The sequence below is a fragment of the Miniopterus schreibersii genome (assembly GCF_964146895.1).
Source record: "Miniopterus schreibersii genome assembly, chromosome: 14".
NCBI classification, from domain to species: Eukaryota; Metazoa; Chordata; class Mammalia; order Chiroptera; family Miniopteridae; genus Miniopterus; species Miniopterus schreibersii.
This window is the reverse complement of record NC_138114.1, coordinates 8,651,932-8,666,185: the sequence shown is the minus strand read 5'-3', so window position 1 is coordinate 8,666,185 and position 14,254 is coordinate 8,651,932. Positions and strand designations below refer to the sequence as shown.

Here is a 14,254-nt window from a genome sequence, read left to right as displayed (position 1 = left end):
CTGTCCCCTCCAGCACACCTCAGGGCCCCTCTTTTAGGATCTAGGTGAGCAGAAGAAGCTGAAAGTCCCCTTCTCAAGAGAAGGGTCTGAGGTTCTGCTCACCCCTCTCCCCCACCACCACCTCAGTGTCTGAGCTGGCCCCGGGGCCCCAGGAGCTCTGCTCTGCCCTGGGTGTGGCAGGGCTAGCCATCTCCTTAAAAGCAAATGGGGGTGGGGGTAGGGGTGGGGGAGCTGCAGGAGTCCTACAGAGTCTGACCAGTTCCCTCCTGTCTGAAGGTATTGTTGCCCTGGGCGAGGCTGCTGGGTTTAAAGAGCTGGAACCCACTGAGCTGAACACAGCCCAGCAGCCTCCTCAGACCTGCCCGGTGCACCCTGCTCTCAGCTGAGCTCAGAGAAAAGGCTCTCAGGTGAGGGGGCGACTACTGGGACCTCAGGCGCTAGGTGGAGGGGTGAGGGCAGAGGGATGGCCCAGAGTACCAGCCTGAGGAAGGGGTGGTGATGCCTGGGTGTTCTTGGTAACTGGGTATGTGTTTGGAGTTTGAGAATTGGAGGGTGTCTATTCTGTGACCATTGTCAGATGGATGGTGGGTTGGGGGCTGGTGTAAACAGGAGCCAGCCTTTGACTAAAGAATATATAAAATGGAGTTGCAACCCTCATGACCCAGGAATTCCAGGATCATGAAAGGAGTAGAAAGGCAGGCTAGTCTAAAGGAGAGCCAGCTTCATAGATTGCTCAGAGGACATGCCCCTACCTTCAGAAGCAGCTTGTAACAGGCCCTTCCTTCTATGGCAGTAAGACCTCGGTATTTATGTATGTATTACGTTTTTGTACTTACTGTGTGCTAGGCACTGTTCTTAGGCTTCACATATTTATTTAATTCAATCATAACCCTATGAAGTTGCTATAATAATTGTCCTCATTTTACAGAAGAAACACAGAGAGGTTAAGTAACTCGCTGAGTCACACAGCTGTTAAGTGGCTGAGAGTAGATTAGGATTCCCTCCCGCTGGGCCCCACCAAACAATAACAATGGTTTCAATATGGAACACCAACAATCCCTAAACCTCCGAGCGGCTAACAAAATGCTGAAAGCTGGGAAGGGCCTTATCTCCAGGGTACAGCCACCCCAGGGACTAGCTCACACCCTACGAAGAAAAAAGAAAGAAGCGATGCCCCGCCCACCAAGGAGTTTCCTGCCAATAGTAGTCATACTCTGAGAGTGGAATTGGGGGTGGCCCGGAGCAGGGTCCCTGCGGAGGCTGGGGTGGGAGGCTCTGTCTCCTGCCAGCAGTCCTCCCACTTCCCTGCTAGGCCGCTGGCTGCTCTGCTCCACTCAGGCCTGGCTGCGCCCTTTGTGGAACTACTTCGGAATTCAGCCTGATAGTGCCCCAGGCCCACACCTTTGGGAACAATAGCCCAGGGCTGACAACCTTGCCCTTCTTGTGGGGTTAGGAAGGCAGGCATCAAATCCTGAGTTAGTTACACCTGAAAAGAATACAAATAATATTGAATGTAAACTGTAATTGAAAAAAAAATTGAATTAAAAAAAAATAAGCCTGGGTTAGAACAGCAGCCCTGTTCACCTGCCCTTGGGGCAGGCATCTGACAGATTTTAACAAAGCCTGTAGGCACTTAGTACGCAAAGGCACTGTTCTGAGCGCTTAACGAGTACTAATCAATCCGTGTCACTCCACAAGCAAACAGCTCCTGCCGTCCACTGCTATTGTCATCTCTAATGAGGAAACAGGAGTTAGTAACTTTCCCAAGAGGGCCCCATAAGCAAATGCACCCTTGAGATTTGGGCGTTTGCTTTCCCTCCAAGCAGGCGTGGCTGCCTGACTCCAGCCTGACCCCCTCTTCTACAGCCCTGCTCTGCCACTGTGACATGGAGGGAGTGACCTGGGGCCTTCTCTTCATGCTGGCAGGTGAGTCCTCCTAGAGGTGACCCTGCTGCCACTCACATGCCCGCTAAGGCAGTGAAGAAAGACCAGGGCAGCATCTCTCAGAGGGGGCCTGATGTCGAATGAAAGTATTCTTATTTACACCGTCAGTTTAAAGGGAAATCATAGTACAGGAAATAATAGTACAGGGAAGAAGCAGATATTGCAAAAGTTATCCTGGGTAATTTAACTCAGGAAACCTGTAACCATCTGTTGGTATGAAGGGGGGAGCATCCCCGTTTCCTCAGGAAGAAGAGGGTTAGCTAGGGTCTGTACATAGGAAGCTTCTCAGGAGAGGGCGAAGAGATGCAGACACACCATCCACTCTGAGTGCAAGAAAGAGGAGCAGGAAGCGTGAGAAATAGCAGCGAGGCTGTGAGCCAGGGGCCCAAGGCCCGGGGGCCGAAGACAATCCCAGCGGTACTGCCTGGGGCTGGGGAAGGCCTGAGGAAGGGAACCGGCCCCAGGGTGCCTCCCAGTGAGGCTGGCGGTCCTTGCCCTTTGGGCTGAGGTCTGCCTGCTGTCGCCAATGATCACGCAATATCTCTGCTTCTCCCACCCAGGCCTGCCTGCCTTGGAAGCCAATGACCTGTTTGGTGAGTGAGGCCCCCAACAAACTGCTCCTGCTGTGCCACATTTTCCTTCTAAGACCCCACATCCTGCCTCCTAGTTTTGGTCCTTACTTGTTTCCTTCCTGCAGATAAAGACAGTTCCTTCTACTATGGTAAGAGCTGATATTCCCCACCCCCACCCCTTCCCTTGCCTGTCCTGGACCTTTTGGCTACAGGTTGGTGAGGGGTGATGTGGAGCCCAATGCAGACATTGTGGGGCTTGAGGGGCTGAGGAAGGAGGGCCAGGATGGGGCTGGGACTGGAGATTAAAGAGCCAGTGTGCTCAATTAAAAGAACGTAAGGCCAACATGCAACCTGGTCTTTGAAAGAGCCTCCTTCCAGCAAGGAAGGAAGGCACCTATCATATTTAGGAAGACTTCTGGGGAATCAGCTGGAGGCAAGGGCTGCTGGGTCGCCAGGTATCTCACACCAACCTTCTTCCTTCCCCTCACTCTCACCTGCCTTCCCCAGCACCCGGTTCCTTGCAGCCCTACAGCCCCCCCGCCCCCAAGCAGGTCTGCACTGTCCTCCAATGTCCCCACATGCCCCTGAGCTTCCCTCTTATTCAGATCAAACGCCACCTTTCTAAAAAGCCTTCCTGACCATCCTTTAAACCCCCTTCTTTTTCTGGGCTCTTCTGGCACTTGTCTTCCTGGCACTCGCTCCCACCAGATACTGTGCTGTGTATCTATTTGCTGGCTTGTTTTCCTCTCTGCCTGGAATGTGAGGGCAACTGCTCAAGCAGGTGCTCACACATGCCTTTTGAACGAGTGCTGGGGGGGAGCCAGGCCGGCGCCAGCTCACTCTCCACTCGCCTAGACTGGGAAGGCCTGCAGCTGGGCGGGATGATCTGCGCAGGGCTCCTGTGCATCGCTGGAGTCTTGTTCGCCCTCAGTGAGCTGTGGGGCTGGCGGGATGGGGGGTGAGGGAGGGCATGGGGGAAGAGGGGTGGCCTGGGTCCCCAGGCTCTTGGCATGGATGTCTTTCCCTCTCACAGGTGGCAAATGCAAATGCAAGCACAATCAGAAGTAGAGGTGAGACAGGGCCCCTGTGTGTGAACCTCAAGCTGAGCAGACTGTTTTGGGGTAAAGTCCTACAAGCGGAGAAAGAGGAGTTTCTTGGCTGCTCCCTGGGCTTCCGGTGGGATTATTCACAGATGATCAACCCTGAAGGGGCCCCAAGTCAGAGAAAGCTCTGACCTCTGGTATCACTTAAAATGACAGTGGAAGAATAGCAAGGGGGCAGTTGGGGACCCTCTGGGGAGGGGGCTCCAGGAGTCTTCGTAGAGGACAGAGGTCCAAGAATGCTAATCGGATGTGTTCCTTCCTTAGCCCCTTACTGAGAAAGCTGTTCCACTCATCACTTCAGGTGAGACGGGCTTCTTTGAGAGGCTTCCAGGCACTTAGGGTGACCATATAATTTGAGAGTTAAAAAAGGATATGCTGTGTGTAAGGCGGGGCTGTCCTGAGCCAGCAAAGCCTTGGGGTTGCCCAAGGCTGAGGGGGGTGTCTGTGTAGTAACGGTGCTTGTGAGGACCTGACTCACATTCTTTCCACAGGCCCTGCGGACCTGCTGAGCACCGGACCAGCTTCATGGAACTACCAGTGCCAGCTCCCATGCTGTGCCCTCCCCACTTGGGGGCCTTTCTCTCTAAGAGTTGGCTCTTAGGCTCCCTTCTGATCAGGAGGCTATGCAAAGCTTATTTCTAAATTAAACTGGTCTCACTCCTCCCCTGGTCTCGTAACCTTCTGTGGGGCTGGGCAGGCTAGGCAGGAACTCTGACATCTTGCTCAGGAAAACCCAGACCCTCAGCAGGGTGGACTGCTAATGCTTCTTGTGAAATGTCTGTCCTAAGACCTACTCCATGCCCCCCACTTTAAGAACCTCCTGATAATTGAGCTCCTGCCCCCTTGCACTCCTTTGATCCATGCACCATTTGAGACACCTTAATATTATATCAAAGGACCTTATAATTTCCACTCCTTGCCTAGAGACCCGAGAAGTCCCAATGAGCCAGGTACCCATGACATCCTGTAACCTAGAGTGATCCCCAGTGGCTCTCCCTCCACTAAGACACACCTCACTCAGTGAATGCTCTCTATTGCTCACACAGCCCAGGAAATGCAACAATTCCTTCATTGACCCACTCCAGTAAAACCCTGTATTATGCTCAGACCAATCCATGGACTCTCCCCTCTCCCTAGGTAATATCCCCCCTGTGAGCTACATCCCAAGAAGCCCACATAGTGCCTTTTAGAAACAAAACCATCCATGCAAATCTAGCTCCCTCACTGTTGTTACCGAACTCAAGGAGGGTTCAATACTTGGGGTGCTCTATTCAAGAATGACATGTGGCTATCATTAGGTAGTTTTATTTACTTGCAGCAAATAAAGGAGACCAGGGATTCACATCCAAAGCTTTGTCTCTGAAGGGAGGCTTAGCCATTGCTTACATACACTATTTGGTCAGTTACATGTTGATTTCTTCTTTGCAGTTGGCTACATTTAACCAGTTGAGTTCCTGTCAAGCTCATCTTGTTCACAGCTGCTTCTGCAAAGTATTTTAGCACTTAGCAAGAATAGCATTTAGCCCAGCCAGCATGGCTCAGGGGTTGAGCATCGACCTATGATCCAGGAGATGGCAGTTCAATTCCCTGTCAGGGCACATGCCTGGGTTGCGGGCTTGATCCCCAGTGGGGGACATGTAGGAGGCAGCCGATCAATGACTCTCATCATTGATGTTTCTCTATCTTCCTCTCATATACTTAAAAAGAAGTCTGGCCGCTGTGGCTCAGTCAGTGGTGTCTGCCCACTTACTGAAGGGTCATGGGTTCAAGCCCTGGTCAAGGGCACAAACCTGGGTTGCAGGTTCAATCCCCCGTTGTGGCGAGGGCAGGAGCCAACCAATTGATGTGTCCGTCTCGCATCTATGTCTCTCTCTTTCTCTCTAAAGATCTGCTCTGCTTTCCCTCCCTTCCACTCTCTAAAAATCAATGGGGGGAAGAAAAGAATAGCATTTAGTAAGAAGCACCCAGACCTTTAGAACCTTGTCCTATCGAACAGTATGTCCAGTATCCACTCCTGGAAGCAGCACTTGAAAGGTCCCTGCTTGCATGGGGTGGAGCTGGGAGAGGGTACCTTTCCCACCTCAGCAGCCTGTCCATCCTGCAGCCTCACCCCTCCTGCCAACCTCCACCGCCAAGGGTGTGCGGTGTATTCAGCCCAGCCCCTGCCCCCAGCTGAGACGCTGGGGCAGGGGCAGGTTGGGGCAGCAAGGTCTGCCCTGTCGCTGCCAGGCAGTGGCTCACAGTCGGGTCTGGGTTGATGAGGCCCCTTTGCGGTTGCTTCAGGCCAGCTCTCTAATGGTGTCCTGCTCTAAACCCTCCCTGCAATTCTGAGTGGCTCCAGATCCTCTGGAAAGAATGATGTGGCCTCGACTCCAGGTCCCCTGACCCGTGGGCTGGGGTCAGGAGGCCAGTGAAGGGGAGTGTGGAGGCCGAGGGCCCTGCCTCCTGCTCTGAAGCGCATCCCCAGGCCCTGAGGTCTAAAAATGAGGTTCTTAGATCTGCTTCGGGCCCTTCAACCAGAAAGTGTAAGGGTAGGTTTCTAAGGTTAGCCAGGAGCTGCAGCAGGAACGCCCAAGAACCTAAATGGGACTCCGGACACCTGGCTGAAAGTGCAGCCACTGTCCGAGGTGAGTGATGGAGGATGAGTGGGAGCCGTGGGGGTGGGCAGCTGTGCCAAACCCATGTATGGCCACACAGGTTCTCCAAGGCCCCAGCTCTCTGATCTGGGTGGGATGCACACCCAGAAAAAAAGAGGAGTGGTTGGGTGCATGAACAGCAATGGGTGATGTGGTCAGGCCAAGAGGTGACATCTAAGGTGACTCCTCCACTGTGAACGGTAAGAGCCAGGCACCCAAACATCTTTCATGGTAGAGGGAACAGTACATGTAAATGACCTGAGGGGACACTGGCCTTCATGCTTTTTGAGGACTAGAGAAAGTCTGTGTGACCTGAACGCAGGCGAAAGAGGAGGCATGCGGCCACTCGGAGTGCCACTGCCCCCTGCTGAATTGGGACTCAGCGGAGGCACCGGGAGCTGCAGAGGGGAAAGCGGATGCAGGAGGAGCAGAGCGCAAAGATGCGGGTCCCCAGAGGAGAGCGCAGGCGGGCCAGCTGTCACAGAGCCGTGTCCCTTTCCTCCTTGGACACGGAGGATGCTGGCGTGAGTGGACTGCATGTGAGAAAGCAAACATGAGCTCTGCGTAAGAAAGCAAAGTCTTGGCTGTCAGTGGAGTGGCAGCATGGGACGGATCTTGGCAGAAAGCCCCTTCTGAGTGCCCCACAACTGCTTCAGAGAAACTTGGGGCCCCGCCGTCTCATGTTGCGACAAACTCTGCTGTTTGAAATCCTTCAGTAACAAGGAAACCCCATCCTATCCTGGGGACCTAAGTCACTGACTCGAGATGCAGATGTGGTTCCTGCCGGAGCTGGAGTGTGCAGGGAGAGCATTCCGCATTCCTCTTAGTGTGCTTGTCCCTGTGCCACTTCCTGGGGGGGGAGACACACACACCACACACACACACACACACACCACACACACCACACACACACACACCACACACATACCACACACACACACCACACACACCACACACACACCACACACACACATACCACACACACACACACACCACACACACCACACACACACCACACACACACATACCACACACACACACCACACACACACACACACACACCACACACACCACACACACACCACACACACACATACCACACACACACACACACCACACACACCACACACACCACACCACACACACCACACACACACCACACACACACATACCACACACACACACCACACACACACACACACACACCACACACACCACACACACACCACACACACACATACCACACACACACACACACCACACACACCACACACACCACACACACACCACACACACCACACACACACCACACACACACATACCACACACACACACCACACACACCACACACACACCACACACACACATACCACACACACACACACACCACACACACCACACACACCACACACACCACACACACACCACACACACACACCACACACACACACCACACACACACACACACCACACACACACACCACACACACACACCACACACACACACCCCACACACACACACACCACACACACACACACACACACACCACACATACACACCACACATACACCACACACACACACCACCACCCCCCCACACACACACCACACACACACACACACACACACCACACACCCCACACACACACACACACACACCACACACACACACACACACACACACCACACATACACCACACACACACACCACCACCCCCCCACACACACACCACACACACACACACACACACACCACACACACCACACACACACACACACCACACACACGGTCCTGGCCTGCTTGCAGCCTGCCAAGCACAGCTTCACTTCAGTTTTGCCTGAACAGATTCCACAGTCCCCTCAAGTTCCATAGGCAACCATCCTGAGTGAGGGCCCCCCGACCTCCACCCCCAGGGGGTGTATGGGTGGGAGGGGCTCACTGCTCAGGGTCAGTGAGACTTCATCCAATAATGGGCTAGTGCCTTGTGGTTTAGGCTGATTCTACCTGTCCAAGGCCTGGGCAAGGGGCTCATGGAAGGTGTCTAATCCTGGGTGGGAGAAGTCAGGACTGTTGATGGAGGGAGGGCGGCGGGCTGACGCAGGATAGATGGGTGTTATCCTATGAGGTCGGCGCTGGAGGTGGGCTGCTGATTCTCAAGGGAAACAAGTTCTCCTTTCCCTCCCTGGAGGAGGAGGTGGGAAAGGTTGCCATAGGATGTTAGGAGTCTCTGCCCGGGCTTCCTGTGTGCAATTACGGTGCCCCAGAGACTCCGTCCCTGGCCCGTTTCTCCTAGGGGGTAGCGGTGCTTTAGTCACAGTTCCCTCCTCTTGTCCTCTCCCGGATGAGGGGTAGCCCAAGAAAGGTCCAGAGAAAGCAAAAGGTAAATTCCACTTATTGAACCTTAGTACGTGATGAATATTTCACACGTTAACTCAATTTTCCCAGCAACACATGAGACAGAGACTTGCATTATGCCCTGTGCTAAGAGAAGACCCGTACTCTCAGAGGTTCTCACAGGCTGTCTTCTTTTGAGCCATGTTTCTGAGGGACTGGGCTACACTGCCTTTCTGGTGCTTATCATTATCTGAAAGAGAACCCAGTGACTGCACCTGCTTGGGGACTATATATCCCTCCTCCCCTTTAAACAATTTTATTTTTTCTGATTGCAAACATTTATCATGCTTATTATAGAAAACTTGAACATTATAGTTATCTTACTTAGAAGGTAAACCAATTTCTAACCCAGCACCCAGAAATAAGTAAGGTTAAAAGTTTGATATAATACTATATAATTCTATTACATATATATTTCTATAAGTCTCTGGAGACCCAGTCGGGTTCTTACATGAATCAGTAGTTTATTACTTTGTATTGCTGAGTAGTACTCCCAGACAGTGCTTTTAAAGTAAGGGCCTACTAACTTAAGAAAAAGCTATAAGGTTTATTCTAAGACTAATGGCTTGAAAACACTGTAATGTTTGTTTCCTAGAAAGTACCAGCATCTTATCCTCAACTTTTGTGTCAAATACTATAAAACCCAGGGTAAGAAGGGCTAACAGCTAAGGCAAGGGCGTGTGATGGGAACCATCTGGGTTGATCACTGGTTAGGTCCTATGCCTGGCTCTGTAGAGGAATTTATTACTCGAATCTCAACCCCGCCATCAGAGGAATATTCTTAAGGCAAGGTCAGATCAACTCTGCTCAAAATGCACTAAAGACCCTGCCAGCGTGGCTCAGCAGCTGAGCATCGACCTAGGATCCAGGAGATTGCGGTTCAATTCCCGGTCAGGGCACATGCCCGGGAGGCAGGCTTGATCCCCGGTGTGGGGCGTGCAAGGGGCAGCCGATCAATGACCCTCTCATCATTGATGTTTCTCTCTCTCCCTCCCTTCCTCTCTCTGAAATCAATAAAGACATATTTAAAAAAAAAAAAAAAAAAAAAGCACTAAAGATCCTACTTATCTTACAGAAAAATTCCCTTAACATGGCCTATTGACCCTAGAGTCTGACTGCAGCCCCATGCCTGACCATCCGTGCTCCACCTTCACCCATGCTCTCCCATGCTCACCCTGCCTCCTGGGTGTTGTCTAAACACGCCACAGGCTGCAGCCTCAGCCCTAGGGCACTGCACTCCCCTCCCCCTGCTGGACCTTGTCCCAGTTCCCTTCCTGTAGGCGCTTCCAGGCGCCTTCCAGGGTCATTCTACAACTGCACCGCCAGCACTCGTCCTTCTTATCTATTTGCTGCTTCTACTTTTTGTACTTTGCCCTAATTCATGTAGTATGTATATTCCACTGATTTATTTGCTATGGTCTCCGAGCCCTACCTTAATGCAATTCAAATTGGCACCTGCAGAACTTCCTGGGTTTTGGCTCATAGATTTGGCTGTTCTGATTGCCAGTTTATGATTTCCACTGAATATATATTGGCCATTTTGAGCTTCTCATGTTCTTAGGGGAATTAAAAAAAAAAAATCAGATTGCATTCTTTCACCAGTCTAACAGATGATAGATAATAGTTCATGGATCTTGTAGTTATTCTGTATCTATAATTTATATTCACAACACCTGGTACTCTTATAAAAAATATCTAGGCATAAAAGACAAACAAGTATCAGACAGACACCATAAACACTGACAAAGAAGATGCAGATATTGGAATGATTAGGCCCTAATTTGAACTGTGATTGATATTCAAGGAATGACATGATGTTTGGAGATTGTCAGAAGAAAATGGAACCTATGCGTTGTGGGTTAAATTGTGTCCTCCAGAAAGGTACGTTTATGTCCTAACTCCCAGTACCTGAGACTGTGACCTTATTTGGAAACAGGGTGTCTGCAGATATAATCATTTTAGATTAGGTGATGCTGGATTAGGGTGGGCACTAATCAATGACTGGTTTCCTTAAAGAGGAAAATTTGGACACAGGGAGAAGGCTATGTGGTAGCAGAAGTAGACATGGGAATGACATCACCAGGATGGCCAGCAACCACCAAAGCTAGGAGTAGGTAAGGAAGAGTTCTGCCTCGGAGACTTCAGAGGGAGAATGGCCTTACCAACACCTTAATTTTGACTTCTCACCACCAAAACTGTGGGAAAATTAATTTTTTTACACTCTGTAAAAAATAATAAAAATTTTAGAACTAAAAGTTTTTTTAAAATTTTTTGAGAACTAAAAGTTCTTTTTTTAAAAATTTTTTGAGAACTAGAAGCTCTTAAATGAAGTTAAGAACATAGCTGATGTTCAACAACAAACTAGACTTAGCTGAAGAGAATGAGTGACCTGGGAGATAATAAGAAGTATCAAGATAATATTAGGAAAAAATGCATTAAATAAAAAATGCATTAAATAAGTTCAAAATGTACTAATGATTAAAAATAGAAACCTTACACTAAGCCAGAAATGGAAATTCAACTAATTTAATAAAGGGTATGAAATCAAAAAACAGTATTTTAAGGGCGAAATAGTGACGCTCTCTCTGAAAAACTGGGAATAAGGTACCCTGTGACCCCAACTCTGTTCAGCACCACATTTTCTAATGATAAAAAATAAACGTATCTAAGAGCAGACAACAAGGCAAGAAAAGAACAAATTTTGTAAGGATTAGAAACAAATTAAAAAAGCTGTCACTATTTGTAAATGGCATGGTTTTGTATGTGGAAAATCCAATGAATCCACATTTAAATTAGCACAGATAAGTGAATTTAGCAGGGCCACAAAGTTCAATACAAAAATCCATACTATTTCCTTCTCTTTTTTAATCCTAGTATTTCTAGTCCCAGCAATAAACTCTCAGCAAATGAAATAAAATACACCATTTAAAAAAATAAAATACTTAGAAATAAATCTGATGAAATATGTGCATGAATTTTATACAAAATCTAAAATCAAGCTGGGCCGGGCGTGGCTCAGCAGTTGAGCACCAACCTGGGATCCAGGAGATCGAGGTTCGATTCCTGGTCAGAGCATATGCCCAGGCTGTGGGCTCGATCCCCAGTGAGGGGGGTGCAGGAGGCAGCCGGTCAATGATTGTCTCATCATTGCTGCTTCTCTCTCTCTCTCTCTGAGCTCCCTCCCTGAAATCAATAAAGATATCTTTAAAAACATAATATAAAATAAAAACTGAGATGCCATAAAAGAGCCTTACAACATGATGCATCTGCCCACACTCACGAGTGTAGTCTTAGTGCAGAGTGGGCTCAGCAGCTCCAGGAGCTGCTTTCTGAACAGTAAATAGCTTTCTGCTGCAGAAGACGAGCCAGTTTTAACACTCAGGGTCTGAGCTGTGCCTGTTACTTGTCAGAGACACTGCAAAAAACCATTTATGAACCGATACTTCAAGGCTGGGACCTGCTCTGTCCTTTATAGCAGATGGCAGGACAGCTTGTGGAACCCCTGCAGCCTCCGGTCACCTAATAATTGAGTAGGAGCAGTATTTTCAAGTGTAAAATAAGCTCTCTCCAGCCCTGGCCTGGTGGCTCAGTTGGTTGGAACGTTGTACCCTAGGCCAAAAGGTTGCGGGTTTGATTCTCAGTCAGGGCATGTATTGTTTCTCTCTCTAGCCCTTCTCCTTGCTCTCTAAAAATAAAAACATCCTTGGGTGAGGATTAAAAAAACCCACAAAACCTTTCTCCAAAATCCAATGTCCCACCAAAAATTATGCCTCTTTCTTAGTGATGCAGTATCTTCACCTTTACAGTGGAGGGAATGTCCCAGTTCTGCCCACGGCCAGAAGTAGGCAGACATTTCCTGTAAAGACTCAAACAGTAAATACGTTAGGATATGTTACACTTTGTGGTCTCTGATGAAATTATTCATCTCTGCTAGCGTTGCACAAGATCAGTCACAGATAAGACATAAATGAATGGGCATGGCTGTGTACCAATGTTATTTACAAAAACAGGCAGTGGGCCAGATCAGGCCCATGGACTCTACCTGCCTTGCAGATCCCTGCCCAAGGCTATCAGATTCTAAAAACTTCCCTGATGTGGCAGCGCCCTGCATTCTCCCTTGCCCTAGCACGCGTCTTCCTAGGCCATCTAGAGTACTTGCTGTTTCCTCATCAAATCCCAAGAGAATGTCATCAATATTGATCATGGTGCAGTGACCAATGTCTCTCTAGACACTCCTGTAACAGGGCAGGAGCTACCACAGCCCTGGGGAAAGACAGGGTATGTGTTCCGATGGCCATGTATAATGGTAGAATTTTTTTAATCTCCTGCTTGATGCTGATTGAAGAGAATATATTCAACAGGTCAAGGGCTTCCCAAGTGCCAGAGGCTTGTTAATCTATACTGGCAGGCACCGCATTAAGCAATGAGCTGACTGTGGAAACTACTTGGTTAAGTTATTGGTTGTCTGTTATCATCTGCCAGAATCCATGTTTGCTGGGACCAGGCAGGCAAATTAAAGGGCCTATGCTTGCCTTTTAAAGCTTTAAGCGTGGTCCTAAACTCAGGCTTTGCACACGCATTACAGCAACTCCTTATTGTTTTGCACGGGGAACGTCACTTGAGATTCCTTTTGTCTTTTCCTATGGTATGGCTTTCCATAAGCCAGGGACCAAGTGTGGGAGCTCTAGTTGCCTAGAGTACCCCTCCCTACCCATTCAGTTGGGGAGATAAATCTGAGAGGTCTGCAAACCTTATCAACCCACAGTGCAATGAGCATGGCCCAGGAACCCATTTGTCATCTGGCCTCCCTATGCTTCCCCTATAACAGAAGGCCCACAATGGCATTTTGAAACCCCTGGTATCAATACCAACTCGAAAGACTTGGGTCATTCCCTTCCTCCATATAATTGTTACAGTGTCGCCATGCTCTACCTCCACTTCAATTGGTCTCTGGACCTGAGATCTGACCCGGTTCTGGAAACGGGAACAAGGTCTTGGCTTTCAACCAGCTTTCTGGTCATAGAACCAGAGTAAGAGCAGAAGGCTGACAGACCTCATAGCTAAATGTGGCTAAATGTGGTCCCTGGACAGAGGTCTATTAGCCTTTGCCATAGACTTGGCACAAAGGCCCCTTACTGCCTTTTGGGCTTTGCTGCCCATTATGGCAATTATGCTAACCTCACAGCTGATGACTGCCCCTGCCTGGTCTCTGCTCTTCTGAAACCCTTTTATACCTATTTTCTCCTGCCAATCCTGGGTGAGGAAAGCTTCCATTAAGCTTCCTAAAATGCTGGTGTACCTCAACAGCACATTCCTTGTCAATTCAGTGAATGTGTCCTTGGGCCCTTCTGGGGAACATTTTTTTGCTGTTCTGTTCCTGACCCTTTATAACAATTCATAGCATACCCACCTGGGTCCTCTGATCCCTTTCAACTCCCAGGGTCTCTTCCTCCCGTAGGCATTGTCTCCAAGCTTCATATCCAGCAAGTCACTTTACTCAATTTAAATCCTGAGTCACGAGAGATGCCCCATATTAACCATGTTATACTCAACCAACCCTCTGGTTGAGCAAGATCTCGTGTACTACGGGTCATGTCCACAGAT

At 49.3% G+C, this 14,254-nt stretch overlaps 1 protein-coding gene across 1 annotated transcript; it reads left to right on the top strand.

Moving 5' to 3' along the window:
* The first annotated feature begins 338 nt into the window (after nucleotides 1-338).
* On the top strand, nucleotides 339-4,282 carry FXYD4 (FXYD domain containing ion transport regulator 4). The gene is made up of 8 exons (XM_081157717.1): nucleotides 339-407; nucleotides 1,867-1,926; nucleotides 2,505-2,537; nucleotides 2,642-2,665; nucleotides 3,225-3,446; nucleotides 3,550-3,586; nucleotides 3,884-3,920; nucleotides 4,111-4,282. The coding sequence occupies exons 2-6, from the start codon at nucleotides 1,887-1,889 to the stop codon at nucleotides 3,582-3,584; spliced, it is 354 nt and encodes a 117-aa protein (XP_081013843.1). The 5' UTR covers nucleotides 339-407; nucleotides 1,867-1,886; the 3' UTR covers nucleotides 3,585-3,586; nucleotides 3,884-3,920; nucleotides 4,111-4,282.
* The last annotated feature ends 9,972 nt before the right edge of the window (nucleotides 4,283-14,254 follow it).